Raw genomic sequence first — 18,793 nt, 5'->3', positions numbered from 1 at the left:
CAGTACTCAGAATTCAAGATTGCTGCCTGGATCCTAAAATCCTTGGATTATTTGGATTGCACAGCAATCACAATTTGTGATCATCAAGCTGATACACAGGCCACAGAAGTCCTGCATTATGGCATTCCAGTTGCTTAATTGTGCTCCTTTTGCAGTCCAAAAGTGGGCTGTGTAGTTTATCTATTTTGGTGTTTTGAGTGCCAGAGTATGGCTGGAGGGGCAAAATGATCCTCAAAAGTCTGCTTTTATTTCTGCGTGTTTGTTCCCTGATTGGCAGCTACTTTGGTCCTGATGGAGTTGTTTGCAGATTGGAGACGTCTTTAGGAGATGATGGAGAAAAATGCTTTGTTTAGAGGAAGCAGTTTAAATCCAAGTGGGGAAATGTTCCATTCAAAGAAAGTGATTTGAATCTGAACTGGTTCCTCCAAACAGAGTTTACACCCCCCCCCCACCCTTTGCAGTGATCGGTATTAGTTCTAGCCACCTGTCACAGTTGAGTTGGGGGAATGAGGGATTTGGCCTGTTGGCCAAATCTAATTCCTCACCCTGATTTAAAGTACCTCTAGTGGATACTCCAGTGGTTGTCTTATCATCATCAGCCACAGAGAAGCAAAACGGGCAGGAGCTTAAGGACAGATTGAGTTAGCCCCCAGGAACCTGAATCTGTGGCCCATACAGGCATTTTTTAGTGACTCTGTCTTTGCAAAGGAGTTTTTGGAACTGCTGGTGGCTCTTAGGACCAACCCTTCATTTAGTATCTTCCAGATGACTGCTAGGACTGGCCGCTAATGCTGTGGTGGGATGCACACTAGCGATGCCAGTGGAAGGTGGACCCAGGGTCTCAACTGAGACTGGCAGGCTCATCTTTTCAAGAAGTAAGCTATTCAAACAGTCTGATTTAATTCCTTGGTGAAAATAAAAGAAAGCCACAGCACATCATTCCTTTCAGAACAACAGTTCAAGGGAATCTACCAGTTTCAGGTTTAAGTAGCAATGTTCCAAGTCCACTAAGTCTTAATCTAGATCCTCCAGAGGAGCATCATCATCCCCAAAAGGCAACTAGCCCCACCCCAGCAACTGATGCCAAATTGATCAACTTCCTCAGTCACGTTGAAGACCCTTTTCAGGCTTCACAATGAAGTTGTTGTCCACCACCATGAATGCATGGGTCAGAAAGGCAGGTTCAAAAAAGTTTGTCAAGAGGCCAAGGAACAGGTTTAGGGCTTAACAAAAGTCCAGATGTAGGAGGAAACATGGATTGAGGATGCAAACCTTTCTTTCCAATAGCACCTCCCTGTGGTACAGCCCGTTAAATCTGGTACTTTTGGTATTTGGAGAAGTGGCTTCTTATGCACCACAAGCAGCCGCAAATGGAACATAAACCTGGGAAAGGGCCAGTCAATGCACAAATGTGCTTGGGCATGCAAATAGGCCAGTTTGGCTGTTGTGGTTTTATTATTGTTATTATTATTTTCTAAGGGAATAGAAATGAAGGCACTGTTCAATCAACAGATAATAAAAAATGGTCAGATCATAGGATCCAGCCTTTGCCACAAAACAATGAACTCATTATATTATTTCATTAATGTCTAAATTATCCCATTGCTAAAGTACAGCTGCTCAGAACTCCCCCCCCCCCATGCCTAACAATCTGAAAAAAAGTTCTTTACCAGAAGGAGTCTATGGAGGCAAGCTTATTTGTTTCTGATGCAGCTAATGTGATGTTTGCAGCAAACCATTCATCCTACTGTAATTTTTGATAGGAGCAAAGGAAGCAAATGTACACATGTGATTTCATTAAAAATTATTTGTTTACTGATTTTACTTTCAAGTATTGTTTACTTTAGAGAACGGAAGAATTCAACCATTAATTAAATACCGTAATATTCATTCATTGTGGTATGAATTTAATAACACGGCAATCTTATTTTGGGCATGAAAATTATGCAATTTATTACAAAGATGGATATGTTCTTAATAATCAGGAATTAATGAATTAATACATTTATGTTTTAAGTACTGGGTATAAATTGATCGTTTCTTTTAAAAATGAACCAAAAAAATGAAGCAAAATGTTTCAGTGCAACAGTTCCATTTCAACAATATAGAGGGAGGAATAAAAGTGCATTCCAATAGACCTTCATACCCTTACATATATGCAGTTACATTTGGAGATAGCAAGAAACAAAACTGGACTGAGTTAATCATTACTAGTTTTTAAATAACAATGTCCTTATATATTTCAGAAGATATCCAAGTATGATAAAGCAACATATAGACCAAGGTTGCTTCCAAATGGAGCCATAGTATTACAAACTGCTCATTGAATCAATTATTAAATTGAAACTCCGTAATCTGGCTGAAGTGTGTTGTCTGTCAGAACCTCATGAGTACATTAGGACTATCTAGAATCATTTAAGCCCTGGCTTGTGATACCATTTGCACTGCCAGGTCCTAGCAGCTTGCTCTTTGAGGTTTCTTTATCATGCAGGGAACCTACCTAAGTATAAAAGGCTCCCTGCTGGAGAAGTTAAGCCCCCAATATGTGTGTGAGTGAGAGATACGGACATGCAGGAGGAGGCAGGTCCAATGGACTCATCCCTATTCTCCCCTTGTACAATTATAATTGAGGGCAGGGAGAAAGAAGAACTATTGAATAGGGTCTACATTTGACATTGCACGTGTGCAACTCTGCTAAACATCATAGATGTATAAAATAAAGTGGTGTGCATTGCGGACAGGCAGTGCCTCTAAAATGTGTATTGCAGACTCCTTGAATTTTGCCTTCCTTTCAATTGTGTATTCTTCAGTTTTTTTCATCAATTGCTCTGACTGTGGTATAAAAATACTCTACTACTGTGTATCCTTCAGATTCAGTTGTCAGCAACATTCTATAAGGGAAATGTCTTTTTAAACACATTTCCGTTTTGACATAAAATTCTAGTCCACTATACAGTATGCATTTTTCTCCCGCCAGATAGTTTATTCAGAACAGAGGGTATCTTACCTCAGGTTATTAGCCCTTCTGCACACTAATTTACTGAGTGAAGATGCCTTCCAAATCCATATGCATGGAGAATAAGATTTCATTGTAACAGGCACTTGTAGCAATTTACAGGCACAGTCCCTTCCAATGGCTTTGATGTAACATAATTGGTCTGACTGAAGAACCCAAAGCAAGGACATTCGAGTGTTGGAGGGAGTCCTCATGATAGCTTTTACTCACGCTACTGGAGGAAGTGTGTAGGATTCCTATGAATTTCATAAAGCAGAGGAAAGACGAAGATGTTTTAAATGCTTTGGATGTGTGTGTTCTTTTCAGTACTGGATACTGACAAATTAAACACGCCCCCCCGCCCAGATGTCTCTCTTTAGTTTATACATTCAATATAACATTCTGGTAGGCTCTGGGGCAGGTGAGGGTGTTTTAGTCTGTCCATTCAGGTGATCATGGTAAAGAAAGGACAGCGAGAAGGATTCATAAGAGACACAAAGACATTCTGGATTTCTTGGTCGGTTCAAGGAGCTGGGTAACAGGTGGAGGCATATATGTTAATTGTTGCAGTTGGGTGGGAATGGAAAGGCTCAATCATGAATGATAGCAGGAAGGATGCCGAACTGTCAGTTCCAATACAAAACAGCAACATCTCATTTTCCAAAGGGTACTTTGCACATCTGAGCTGCTTCTGCATGCAGTTTCCTTTGCCAACTTACACAGAGCTAGATCAGTCTTTCCCAGTCCTTCCTGGAGATGGTAAGGACTGAAACGGAGACATTCTTCCAAAACATGAGCTCTGCTACCAAGCTATAGCCCTTCCTCAATGTGAATTTCTGCTCACACAACTAAATTGGTGTGATCGCTTGTGGGCTGAGCAGCACTGGACTTAATTTAGCTTCTGGTGGAACCATGTGATGGTTTCACCATGGAATGATTGGTTCCCCCCGCCCCCCATGAAAAAAGAGTTTGCCACCACTTCAAGTGGATAGGCTTCCTTCAGCAATCTCTGAAGGCATTCTACTCTAATTTGGGACTCAATGCCATACAGGAAAAGTGCTGCATCACAATGTAGTGTATTTCTCAGAGAGCTCCTTGCAGGGCAGGGATGACTGTTACAAATATTTCCACCCCACAAAATACACTATCCTTGTTTAATAATCATTTGCTCAAAGGAGAGAGCATTTGCTTATGCATTCCAGCAAAGTTGACAGATTTCAAAGGAGATCCAAAGTTTATCCTTCTGTTGTTACAACTGTGATCCACCTACCTCATTGTGGTAACGAATGTGCTGTCCATTAACTTTAAAACACCAATTATTTTTTCTGTGTTATCGGTGTAAAGAAAGATTTGAAGTAACCAGATTAGAGTTGTTCAATTGAAAATAGATTTTTAATTTCATGTAATACTAAGGCATCTGAAAAACAACAACAACAACATTCCTAGGAGCCCTGTAACTTCCTTTCTTTTTATTCTAAAAAAGCATGATGCTTAATGTTTTTAATTAAGGGTCTCTGAAGGAACTCACTGCACAGGACTTAAACAGAGGGGAAAGACAAAACTTTTAAACATCAAACAGCAGTACACAAATAAGATTTTATATAAATGATATTATTTACATATGTGTCAAAATGTAATAAAACAGAGCACCGCCTTCCACAAATTCTACCTTCCTGGTTGTGCCTTTCTGATGCTTGGTTGCTATGCTGGTTGGAGGGGAAATCGCCTCTTTCTGTTCACCTCTGCTGGACAGCAGCTTCCTCAAAAGGGTTGGCACTCAGGAACTGAAACTTACAGCCCTTTCTAACATAAAAACAAACAACAAACCATCAGCAAACAAGGAACTCATGGTGCTAGGGAAATCAATAACTCATTTTAAAGCACTACTAACCTATACCTAAGTGTTCAGGGCCTTACAGAAAGGCATTATCTAAATCAGGCATGTCCAACCAGTAGATCGTGATCTACCAGTAGATCTCCGGCTGATCCTGGTAGATTGCAGGACCCTTATTGATCATGGGATTAAATAAAGTTTACCGAAAGTTAACAAAGAAAAGCTGAATATCTTTGGGCAATCCTACCTCCAAAAACTCAACAACTCTGGGCAGTCCTCCGCAAAAAAACCCCCCAAAAAACAATTTTGGGCAATCCACACACACCCTCTTCCTCCAATGACAATGGGTATATCACTGCCAGTTTTTTTTATACCGGGAGTAGATTGCAGTCTCTTGGAAGTTTGATGTGCCTGGCTTAAATGGTACTGAGGCAATGAACTAATTGCCCATAATAGTGGCTGTTCCTTACCTGAGCTGTCCCACTGAGTAGGCACAGCCTGGTTAAAGTACTATACACCACCTCTAAGTTTTTAGAAACAAACTTTGCATAGATAATTGAATTCTTAAGGTACCAACATTCATTTTTCTAGTAGTCTATCCCTCAGGAAGTGGAAGTGTTTCTAATTCTGATGTTAGGAGTAGGCTCATACTGTATATGGAAATTTGTACTGGGGTATTCAGATGGTAGTAGTTTCCCTAGCCAATCTTTTCTGATTTTATCTGATAAAGTTTGCTATAACTGATTCTCATTTTTTTGTCAACAGAAAGCAGGGTATAAACCTGAATGGGTGGACTTGTGTGGAGCTCACATCGAATGGACTAAAGACAAGTCTAGCAAAAAGAATGTTTTCCAGGTAGGAGATGGTTTATTATTGCCGTATCATTATTTCGCAATTTCATTATTAAAAACAAAGCAAAAAACTAAACAAACCAGAGTTCCTTTCCATGCATAGTATAGAGTGTGCAATGGCAATGCTTGTACTTTGTTAAGGCAATTGGAACACGTAACATTTTATTCACTCTTTCCTGTATTTTCCCACCCCTCTGGCCTGAAGTGTCTTGATGATTGAATCAGCTGAAAACCCTTGAGAACCTGTTGATTTGCTGATTAATGTGCCATGTTCAATTTGTTTTTAAAAGTTGGTAGGTAATTTGTTTTTGGTTTAAGACTGGGATCCTTGACCTAGTGAACTCCTGTAAACAGAACTTTCACACACTGCTTACATAAGCTATATTCCCAACTGAGTGGAATTTGCCTGTTTATTTTTATTATTTCTTAGGGCTTTAATGACAGGTTCATTCCAGAGCAAAGACGGCACAGGGATGGGGAGGTAAAAAAGCAACAACTCTGCATCTCTTAGAGCCAGCTCAATCAGCTATGCATTTATTCCAAAGTCAGATAATTTTAATGAATGTAAAGAAAGTTTTATAGTGATGCTTATAAAGGTAAAGGGACCCCTGACCATTAGGTCCAGTTGCAGACGACTCTGGGGTGGCGTGCTCATCTCGCTTTATTGGCCGAGGTAGCCGGCATACAGCTTCCAGGTCATGTGGCCAGCATGACTAAGTCGCTTCTGGCGAACCAGAGCAGTGCACGGAAACGCCGTTTACCTTCCCGCTGGAGCGGTACCTATATATCTACTTGCACTTTGTGCTTTCAAACTGCTAGGTTGGCAGGATAAGTGATGCTTATACGCTGATGCTAAAGAAGTTGGGTTGTAGTCAACATAGTGCGAAGCAAAATGTTCTACCAGCACAATGTGCAATGAAACATTCTCCTTTTCTCTCACACCCACTATATATGTTCTTGGCATTCCCCCAACCCTCCAGAGCAGATGTGGAGATGGCGCAAGGTGGGGGTGGATGGAGAGTAAATCCTATTGGGCTATCACAACTATTTAGTTGATTACTCTCCATTGATCACAAAGGTGCTTCCTTATGAGTAACAGTGATGTAGATTTTAGCCTTACAGCATCATCCTATGCACAGAAGATTGCTGCCTCAGCTGTCAGGGCCAGGTTCAAGGGGCTGCTCCCATGAGGGTGAGTCCACTTAGGATTCCATGACGCCTTCTCGTATACTTCCCTCATAATTTGGCTAGATTTATGTGTAAGCAGCTGCTAAAAAAACAACTAGCTTGCAAGCATTGTGTGACACTTCCAGCTAACTGGATGCTGTGCTGAGTGGTCAGCTGGGCTAAGTAGATGGCCATGCCCCACCCCCACCCAACAACAACAACAATTTATTATTTATACCCCGCCCATCTGGCTGGGTTTCCCCAGCCACTCTGGGCGGCTCCCAACTGAGTATTAAAAACACAATACAGCATTAAACATTAAAAACTTCCCTAAACAGGGTTGCCTTCAGATGTCTTTGAAAAGTCAGATAGTTGCTTATTTCCTTGAGGGCGTTCCACAGGGCAGACGCCACTACCAAGAAGGCCCGCTGCCTGGTTCCCTGTAACCTCACTTCTCACAATGAGGGAACCGTCAGAAGGCCCTCGGAACCGGACCTCAGTGTCTGGGCTGAACAGTGTCCCAGGGCTGCTATGGATTGGTTCATTTGAAGGATGACTTAGGCGGGAACCCGTGAGCCTCCATGGCAGCAGGGAAACAATCTAAAATGGAACTGCACATCCGGAGGAGAGAGATGGCACTGCATTGGGCTGCAACCTCTGCTTGCCGGCAAGATGATAAGCAGCCATTCTGTACCAAGTTTTCCACTGGTAGAAGCAAATGGGATGCATGCCTGTTCATGGGATGGCAGGCATTGCGTTGTTGTTGTTGTTGTATCATTATTCAATGCCATTGTGGTCCTCTGCCACACCTTGAAGCATTTATCAAGACCTATTGTCTTGTGAATGCTTAATTTTCTTGACAAAGGAGAACATGAAAGCAGAAAGTTGTTTGAAGCAGCTTCACAGGATCCTATGAGCACACGGTGCAATTTGCAGCTGGGTATCGTCTCCGTCTCCCTGGCAAACTGACACGTTACACTAGGTCTTCATCAGAAGAGTTGCGAATAAAAGAAGATTTATGTTCAAATCACATGCTTTAAACATTTCCGCTAAGTGCTAGTTTGCTCTTTGGTGTTGAGCCTGAAATTTAAAGCAGTGGGGATTAAAAGGATTACAACATAATCTTAAATAATCCTAAGTGTCATTTACAGAGAGATGGTTGTAATAACTAAATAAAACCATGTTAAGGGATGGCAGTGTTGTCAGTCAGCAACTGAAACTGTGTCTCCAATTGCCCTATCGTCCTCTCTCCTTTATCAACTCCAATTTTACGTTGGATAGGTACAGCTTGATGGGAGCTGCTGCTGAAGAAAGTAATGACACAACTGAGTGTTTTGCAGTCAGTGCTAATATGGTTACCGAAGCATTAGTAACTAGATTAGTTTTCTAAAAATCATCTCAAGGTTCAGTGTTTCATGCTTGTGGCACAACTTTCTCCTGAAACAGCTTAGCTTTTCCTCCTATTTCAGTCTTGCTGTTTGTTTCCTGCAACGTGAAAGTCAATCAGCATATTCTGAATTTAGCATTCTAATAGGATGGGGGGTGGGAGAAAAGGGCTGAATATGTTTCACCTTGGCATCAATTCATTTGAAGATATCCAAGTGTTGCTTACAAACAGGTCTAACACAAGATTTCAGGGGGTCCTTGGTATAGTTACACCAATGCCCACTGCCATCCCATCAACCAGAGCAGGGCCTATTAATAGTCTTAGCCCTAAAGGTACTGTAAAGGTAAAGGAACCCCTGACCATTAGGTCCAGTCACAGACGACTCTGGGGTTGCTCGCTCATCTCGCTCTATAGGCCAAGGGAGCCGGTGTTTGTCCGCAGACAGCTTCCAGGTCATGTGGCCAGCATAACTAAGCCGCTTCTGGTGAACCAGAGCAGCGCACGGAAACGCCGTTTACCTTCCCGCCAGAGCGGTACGTATTTATCTACTTGCACTTTGACGTGCTTTTTAACTGCTAGGTGGGCAGGAGCTGGGACTGAACAACGGGAGCTCACTCCGTCGCAGGGATTCGAACCGCCGACCTTCTGATCGGCAAGCCCTAGGCTCTGTGGTTTAGACCACAGTGCCACCTGCATCCCTGTAGATCTATATAATCCCTATGTTCCAGATAGTGCATGTTATGGATGTATTGGGCAGGATAGTGCCTTCTTCCTAGCACTGAACTGACTTTAGAAGCTCAGCCAGGAGGATGGTGTGTGGCAGGTTGCAAGTGCAGTGCCAGTATGGGGCTTTCTGAGCCCCTGGGACCTTCAGCCTGTGCCTGACCTGGTTGACCTCTGGTATCATGTCTGCCTACAAGTTACTGCTACACTAAACATTTCTTTAGTACCAACAGTGTGATTTGCAGTGTACAGAACAATGATATAAGGCATTCCTTACCCAAGGACGATACCTTATGTACAATCTTTTGCCTGGGAATTAGTATCATAAATTCTATTTATGATATATGCTGTATTGGATCCAAACGAGAGGGTTGGATCAAGAGGTGCCCTTCCATTCACAGGTCTAATCCAATATACTAGGATACATATGTGTATGTGAATAATTGGTAGTGTTGACGAGTTGTGTTGGTGACCATTGAGGCAATTCCCTATTTTATTTATTAATCCATTCAGGACATTTTGTTTCACTTGAGAAGATATTAGGTTATATTCCATGTGTACATTGTTTTGAAGATTAGCTTTTCCGAACCTTTTCCAGCTGTGATTGGCTGGTCAGAACCACACACAGTATTCCAGATTCTTCATAGAAACATAGGAAACTGCCTTATATACTGTCACAGAGTATATAGATAGTGAGTCAGACTTGCACGTGTTAGCTGGCTCTATTAGGCTATATATCAGAACCAAGGATTATTGATTTGGACAAGTCCACTACAGCACACTTTTAAAGGTTCTCCTTAAAGAGAAGTATTGAACAAAATCTTAAAGAGGAATGCCAGGGTCTGTTAAAGAGGAATGCCAGGGTCATTGGCCATCTTGAAACTCTTGTATGAAGTTTATGTATGATTTACTGCTATTTATTATGGCAAAGTGGAATACTAGAGTGAAAAGTATACAAGACCAGGGGCTGTTATGCAGTTCTGTTACCTAGATGTTGAATTGTATTCCTATTAAGAGAGAAGGAAGCAATTTCAAGCGAGAGGGTGAAATCTGTATGAAATGTGCTGCAACGGCTGAGACTTGGAATTTAAGGCACATTTATTAAGCTGCCTATATAACAATGTAAAAACCCTTGGGGCAGTGGACTCCATTGCCTGAGTAGGTTCTTCCACATGGTTTGGAGGGATAGTAATATTGCTTTTAGGAGGTGAGAGGGAATGTATTTAGAATAGAATGCATGGTATAGTAGCAAAGAGATATGCCCCAGAGAATATTCAAACCGATCAGTCAATTGAATGTTCTCTAATGACACATGAACTGCTTTAAAGTGGCTGAGTATTGCATCTTTATGTGCAGCCCAGCTGATATCAAACAACAGATGCTGAGAGCTTTAGCAGAAAAGTTATTTTAAATTTTGCATTATAACCATTTCCCATCAGTTATTGCAGTGGAGAAAGGATGAGTCCATTGCCTCCTTCTAGGTGGCTTATAAGGCCCAAGAGGACTCAGACCATGGAATCTGACAACAGGGCCCAAGCACCTTGCCTTACCCTTTACACCACTGGGATAATTCTCAGGCAAAAGGATCTTACTTGTCTGATCTTAGTTGCTCTGTAGCACCATTTAGAGTGGGTTGCTGATGCTCGTTAGCCTGGACAGACCAGATGATCTCAAAGCATAGCATCTCAAAGCATAACAAAGATTAGAATTGGTTCTTGCTGAATCAGAAAAAGTGGTAGCATGTATGAATCCTAATACCAAACAATGAAGTGATTGTAGTGTGGTGCATAAAATGAGTGTTGTCCATGTCCTGTGGGATTAGAAAGCCCGAGATGATTCCAATGTCAGTTACTCTAACTAGAGACTTCTGAAAAATGCTTCTGAATCACAGCACGTTATGTAGCAGGGAATATCATTTGCATTGATCTTACTATCTGAATCAGCCTAATCACATGGAATGCTACCTACATCAGTGCCAATTGCTACCAGGGGCATGGAGTGTTGCAATGGACATTCCTTGCAAGCTGAATATTGCTTGGGGTCAGCAATTAGTTACTCATACTTACATGTTTCTGGGGGGTGCTAAAATGAGCCGGCATGCACAGGTTTGTTGTTTGCTTTCTCTTATGCACCAGGCTTAATTTTTTGTTTGCTTTCTCTATGCACCATTTCTATTATCTCAAGGTAGGAAACTGCCTCAACCACTTCTGCCCATTTAACCAATTTTAAGTTGCAAATGGGAAATGGCCAGAAACAAAGTTTCTCAGATATCTCCCCAGATGTTAGTGGACATGTCACTGGCCTTGCTCAAGGCATATTTTCATTTGCTTTGCACCTGAAAAAGAGGACATTTGGGTCCAAAATGCTTTTGACTTATTTAGTACATGTAAAAGCTAATGAATCCGTTCATGCCATCTGCCTGTCCATCAGGGTGACGCAAATAGAAAACTATCTGACAGCTTTAGTTAGGGTAGGATAAAAGGCATACAAACGGCTGAAGCAATTCATCAGTTTTGAGAAATTTATGGTAATGGGGCTGGGGAATATATATATATATAAATATAGCAAAGGCAAATGATGTTTACTGTGCTTAAGAACCTCAACCCATCTGTGGTTAGTGGCAGTGACATTTTCCAGAACTTTTCAAAACTTTTCCTATTGACAGTGACAGTGAACACAGCAGTAGAACACACTTAGAACCAGGGCTGGTCCAAGACATTTTGGTGCCTGAGGCGAACCACAAAATGGTACCCCCTCCCTACCAGGGAAGAAGGGGTGAGTGAAGATCTACATAAGGCACAAGGGAGAAAGAAAGATATACATTGGGATCTGCTGCTCCCATGGATCCTGCCGCCTGAGGCAGTTACCTCACCTTGTCTCATGGGTGGGCCAGCCCTGATTAGAACCTTGATTTGCATGCACAAGAATCGTAGAATATTAAAGTAAAATATCTAAGCCACATTTTCATGACAGGATTAACATTCCTCATTGAAAAAAGTGGAAAGGGCAATGATGGAATAAGACATTGAGATCTGGGAAACAATTATTTCTTCTACACATGAAGGACTGAAGGACTGGGCATCACTTTTGGAGATCCTCACAATTTCTTTTGACCCACTCTGTAAACACAGTTCACAGCTGAGCTCAGAGGAAAACATTTTCATTTCAAATCTGCCTGCGGCACAAACTCAGTGATTTTTTTTACACACACTCTCACACACACACGCGCGCACACACACACACACACACACACTGCAGCTACCTGTGGGTGCCAGTGAGTAGATTACCTCATTTTATAAGTAACTAGGTGATTTGAAAAGAATATCAAGACAAAAAGTCAGTGTTTACCTATAGGCTCACTTCAATCCCACAGCCTGACAAAAGCAAAGTTACTTCCAGATGGTCAGCCTTGAACCAACCAGCCCTGTGGACTTCTTGTAGGAGAGTGTTCCACAAAGAGGATGCCACAGCCCAAAAGACCCTACAGGGACAGGGAATTTCTGGCACTCCAGAAGCTGTTTGATGACAGCTTCCCTCATCCCTGATAATTGTTTGTTCCAGCTGAGGCTCATGCTGTTTGGATACCAACAACATCTGCAGAGCCACAGGTTTCACATCCCTGTCCTATTCCCATTGTATAAATTGATATAGACTATAGAAAAACTCCCCTTTTATCCACTGGTGCTAGACATATATAAACCTAGGGTATGTGGGTGGGTTTGGGTGTATAAATATATTTAGTAACTTGAAGGTAACTAGTTGTGTACGAGTGTGTTTGTGTGAGAATTTGCATGTAAGAAATTATGTGACTTGTCTTTTTCTTTGACAGCTACACTGCAGCTTTCATAGCTGCAGATGTTATTTGTCCATCAGAAAGGAAAATATTTCTTTTGAGCTTGAGGCATTTCTGCGTTGCTAAAATTAAGCCTAACAATGTTTAATGTACACATGAAGTAGTAATTCTGTCAGGGCAGAAGCACAAAAGAGCAGCAAGGCCCAAGCAACTAAATGGGTCGCAGGATAAAATCAACATTTTATTCCCTTCCATAGTATAAAAGAAAGATGTCAGGTACCCAGCCATGCCACTTTAAGAATCTTGCGTCTCCTCTTTTTCTTAAAAAAACAAAACAAACCACGCCACATTCCTCACATTTGAAAAGTAATTATTAATTTGCAATTTTAATGTATAATGAAGTTGAATGGCACTACCATCCTGCATTATTCATAAAACACATTGCTGCCATCTGGCGGTCAGCAGCCATGTCATCACTTATTTTCCCTGGCAGTTTAGTTTTGCAGCTTTGAGGTTACGATCTGTAGGAAACTGGCTTTGGAAGGACATTATTACCGAAAACTTAACAGGATTCTTACGTTTTAAATGCTGTTAAGATTGAGGTGCAAAACTGTGATATTTTCCAAGGGGCTTCTCTAGTGATATTTTAGTGTAACTATAAAAATAAAATAGTACATATAGCAGGCATGCACAGCTTGTAACCCACCAAGACAGAGCAGCCCAACAGCCTTGCATTACACACAGTCCCACCTTAGGCAGCGATAGGAGGCTCATCAAGTCCCTGATAAGGCAACTGTGTGTGGCTGTACTCAGCTTGGTGTGTCACAGCTTGCACAAGACACACACTCTTGATATTTGATTAAAGTACACAGATGTTGGATTGAATAAATACAACCTAGAATTTTTGAACATTTGAAAACAGCATGCACAGTCAAGACTTATAAAAATAGCTCTTTATTCTACAATCCTTTGTCATCCAAGAGGGATTAAATCCTTCACGGAGTTGGTGCTATTTTTATTATCAAAAGGAATTTTTACAGGTGCAACAAACATTAGTCATTTGCAGCTGGAGTTTGAAGCTGTTTTTGAAATGTATAAGGGAATAAGCAGCTGCCAACTTGCCCTGTTTGAAATAGTTAGTAACATTAACACCTTCTCAAGCTGGTTGTTTAATGAGGTAATGTCTGATTTAATAGAGAGGGTGACTATTGTTGAGGTTTTGTAAAGTGGTGTAGTAGTTGTTATATTTTAGAATAACCTGCGGCTATGGAAAGTGAAATAAATATCAAATGCGGCTTCAGATGTAATTAGTAAAACTTATTTTAGTGGCAATGCAATTTGGGTTACAAATACAGTACTGTCCTGCATGTCGTATCATTAAAACTCTGTTGTCTGATCCAACGGTTCTTTGCAGCCTCTTTAACCTGCAAGGGATTCTCTGTTTACGGTAAGAGTGAAGGCAGTGCTGAGTGGCCAAGGGGATTTATGTATGGAGGAGCTCTATCCAATGGAGGGAAAAGGGGTCCATTCACACAAGGCCTCCATGAATTTCTGGATCAGTGTTATAAGTCAAACTGCAGATTAAATGTGTCTCTTGGCTTGTCTGACTAGTGTGACGTGCAACAATCACTTTCTTTTGTTTATAAACGGTGTTATGCTTACTTAGATGTACACTTTATACAGTTCTGCAGACCAACTGATCACTAATCTATTTTTCACATATAAAATTCAGGCTGATAGATAGCAACCCACACACAAAATTCAAGATAACAAAGCTCTGAACTAACTTAGAGCTTCCGTGTTTAAAACGTTAATATTCACATGTTTACAGTTCAGCATGTGAAAAGGCTAGGATTGTGATCTGTAGAATTCTTACTCGTGAGTCAGCCCTGTTGAGAATCTAGGGCAGCTTGCCTCATATGAATCACATAATCCAGAGTGTCCAAGGTGTCTAAATACAAATTGCAGTGTACCAGATATTTTTTACTTTTAAACATTCCCGAAATTACATTTAAAATATCAATTCAAACAAGAGCTTTTGAAGTAAACAAATCAGATAGAATCCCCATCCCTGATGAATTGTCTATTTTAATTTTAAAGAGAAACAAGAGGAACTTGAAAGGGGTGACATGTTGGTTGGATGTGCCATGGGAAGAAGCTGTGGGCATTCCAATAAGCCATACCACTAACTGACAACACTTAAGCAGAAATGCCCTTTAAGAAGAGGTGTTGTTTTATAACTGTATGCCAGTTCCATAGAGATGAAGGAATCATATACATATTTGCACTTTCACATACCAAAACATGGCACAATTCCTTAATTTATCAGTCATGCAAATCAAGGAGCAAAACAAAATGAATTCTACAGGAACTCACTCATAGATAATCAAATCTGACTTGTTTACATGCTTGGTTCTGGCATTTTGCTGTTCAACCACTACATATCCTGGGAGGGAGTGCGGGGGGGGGGGGGGACTTGGCTAAGCCACTTTACTCAATTTTTCTGTTTCTCTTTAGCGAGTGAGGCAGATATTTTGGTGTTGGCTGCTTGAAGAGAGCGTTGGCTGTCCTCTTTTAGAAAGGCAGCACCTCATGCTTGTGCAGAAATGTTTGCCAGATTGTGGAAAGCATTCATAGTTTTCTACTGTGAGTGGGGTCTTTTTACACAGGAAAAAATCATGCTGAGGAAAAATCATTCCTGTGAAATTCACATTTCCTTAAAGCTTCAAAGAAATGTGGTGACTATAACAAGCTCTGTACAGGTTGTATCCTACAGATGCTTCAGAAAGCATGTGTATATGTTAAAGCCCCAGGTTCCTGCACACCTGGGGTGATCCATGGTGGCAGTGTTTCTGATGTGATAATGGGTGCCATTAGGATAAGTAACTCAAGATATTGTAGCTAGAACCTGCTTGCTGCAAAAGAATATCTCTTGGGATACCTTTACATAATAGGCTTTCTCTATTGCCTAAAGTAATAGCTACTGAGTTCTAGAGTACTGCCAAAGTGATGCAGGTTCCATTTATCTGGTATTTAACTCATGTTATGCCGTCCTGCACTAAGAAACAGTTAGTTACCTGTTTTTCTCACTCACCAGAGAGAGAATCCACTAAAGGAGGAAGCTGGAAGTTACTCAGAAGTACATTTTGTATTCCTTTTGAGGTGCCACATGAGTCTGGCACAATAATTATATGTTGCATATACCACTTTAAGGTTGCAATCCTATATTCACATATTTAGGAATAAGTCCCATCGAGCTTTGTGGGTCTTAAGGTAAAGGGACCCCTGACCATTAGGTCCAGTCATGGCCGACTCTGGGGTTGCGGCGCTCATCTCGCTTTACTGGCTGAGGGAGCCGGAGTACAGCTTCTGGGTCATGTGGCCAGCATGACTAAGCCATTTCTGGTGAACCAGAGCAGCCTTCTGAGTAAATCTATATAAGATGGTAAGTTAATTGTTCAAATAGCTTGATACAGTAGTCCTTATAGCAACCCCGTAAATTAAGCTATATTGTCGATAGGTTGAATGAGTTAATGGTAGAGGAAAATTCTGAAACTGGATCATAGCTCAAGCTCAAACCAGCACATGGCATGCAGTCAGTCATATGCATGACTTTCCCCATTTTTTAAAAAAGCCAAGGGTAACTTTGGAAACCTAAGCAGACAGACAATGGTGGCTGGTGCTCATTGGGATTGGTAGGGTGGGAAGCAGGGAGGTCAGTGACAACCAGAGGCAGAGACAGTGACAGGTGGAGGGCTGTTCCAGTAATCCCTGCACACATTCAGTGAATATGTCCAGTGAGGAACAGGCCTGCTAACTAAAGCACCAACAGACCTGCTGGACATACCCCTGGCAGTTGCCCATTCAACATTAGTAGGAAAGGGGGCCTTTGAATGTAGAGATGCATACATAGCACCATTTTGTGCAAAGTTGAATCCTGGTTGTTCAGGGTTCTTGCCTGTGTGGAAGAGCTTTGCTATATATGTATGCTCCCTTTTCCTTAAATGCCAAATATGTGGCCACTGGAGGCTACTAGACGCAACCCCAGTTCCCCCACTAAAACATTCAGTCAAACAGCTGTAGTTCTCACGAACTATCTGCTTGGTTGGTTTATTTTGTTAATTAATTAGTTCAAGTGCATCTTGGTAGCATGCATAGTGCCAGCAACAAGCAATGTCAATTAAGCATACAAAGACTTTAACTGGTACAGGTGCACATCATTATCATAAAATGCAAACAAGCAGTTAACAGGAAGAGACAAGCAAGAATAGACTGGAAATTGGGAGATACTTTATGTTGAGATTTCATCAATAAGTCAGTCTCAGTCTAGGAGTCAGGCAATGTCCACATTCTGTGAATGTGATGTGAATATATATGTGTGTATGTGTAATATCTACACAAATGTCCATGATAGGATAGCAGATCACTTTTACAGCATGCATGAAAACATTTTGTAGGAAATACACCTAAAACATGTACTTCAAATACAGCTTTACTTCCTTATAATTTTAGAGGGCATACTTTTGGAACTATGTAGTATTTGAGTTCATTCACTTTTTCTTACCTTCATACTGGAAACACTAGCTTCCTTTAGTTTTTTTAAAAATTGCCTAGTTAATTGATGTGGAAGAATACTATCACCGTGACATGTGTCTCTTCACATGTATTAATCATTATCATTTAAAAAATACATATACATCCTTAAAGTTTTATTCTGAGTTTTAAAAAACCTTCTGGAAATGCCATAGAATTGCAGATCTGATGATGATGTGTAAAAATGGAACATGGATGCAGAAATTTCATGAAGTAGATTTTCCGCTTTGATGCTTATATGAAAAGACATCTCAAGATGACTGAATGTTTTCATCCGCTATACAAACCACTTCCTTCAAAAAGCAGCAGTGGTGCAATACAATTTACAACACAATCCTAAACATGTCTATTTAAAAGAAATGTGCATACGACTTCCAGGTAAATGTGTGTAGGATTGCAACTTTAGTGAATTATTTACTTCTTAAATGGTAATCACATTGTCTCTCCCCCCCCCCCCCATTTGTCCAGAGTTTTGAGTTTAATTGGATAGTGTGGTTGGAAGAGGGAGGCTACTTTTGTAATGGATATGTTCAAAAGCTCCACAGCGTTGCTATAGTTCTCTCCATGGTCCTCTTGGTTCTGTCTGTGGCCTTCTTTGAAATTTAAACAACATTTGCAAACATTTACATCTGTTTTATTTTCCATTTGTTCCATAACTGAAGGTATTTCTTCTGTGGCTTTACTGTCCAAATTTTATACTCACATGTGATGAAAATATCCAATAATTTGGAAGTGTGTCAGCTTCCCTTTAAAGCTTCCATTCTAAGAACCGAAAGTTGAGAATGTTACGTTTTGTTCTTTGTAAAAAAATTTGCAACGATGTCTACCATTTGATTACATTCATTAGCATTGGTGTGGCAACTTCAGCTTTAATTTTTCAGAATCTATGGTGCTTGAAAAAAAATTAAGATCACCAGAATGTCTTAGGTGTATATCTTTAGTGCCCTGCACACATTTTGATAAATTATTAGATAATAACATTCTTTCTTGCCACTTTTGAATTCTTGCAGCTGAGGGCACAACCTGTGTTTATTATTATACTGCAGCAATTGAGGGGCACTGAAGATGGAGACAGCTCCCTGTTTCATCTTCACCAGGAGCATTAAAAAAATAAGAAAGAAGCAACACCCTTAACTTTTCACTTTATGTATCAAAAATAGATTCCGTGTTGTTGAGCTCAGGACTCCCATTGCAAATAAACAAACATAACACTCGTACATCTGCCGTGCCTAACGTAGCAAAGGCTATGAATAACTTTCACAAATAAATCTGATATTTTCTGGTGGACCATATTGCATCTTCTACTTCCTCCCCCCCTTTTTTCTATATTTCGTGTGTGTTTATGAATAACTGCATCCTTTTTAATTGGTGGGCCAAGAGGGATAGTTATCCTTGGGCATCTCAGATTGGTTCAAGTATCTGGAATTGCCCCCCTTTGGCGCTGCATTTA

General features: G+C 40.8%; 1 protein-coding gene across 11 annotated transcripts in view; it reads left to right on the top strand.

Annotated features, from left to right (window-relative positions):
* Positions 1-18,793, top strand: part of ARHGAP15 (Rho GTPase activating protein 15) — a 370,171-nt gene that overhangs the window by 50,129 nt on the left and 301,249 nt on the right. For all 11 annotated transcript variants that reach the window (XM_083410920.1, XM_083410912.1, XM_083410910.1 and 8 more), the window contains one exon: positions 5,595-5,684. In XM_083410920.1, the coding sequence (XP_083267046.1) occupies positions 5,595-5,684 (90 nt within the window). The remainder of the gene's footprint in view (positions 1-5,594; positions 5,685-18,793) is intronic.

The sequence above is a fragment of the Podarcis tiliguerta genome, assembly GCF_965153285.1.
Source record: "Podarcis tiliguerta genome assembly, chromosome: 1".
NCBI lineage: Eukaryota > Metazoa > Chordata > Lepidosauria > Squamata > Lacertidae > Podarcis > Podarcis tiliguerta.
Note: the sequence above shows the minus strand (reverse complement) of the source record. Positions and strands in the feature narration are given on the sequence as shown.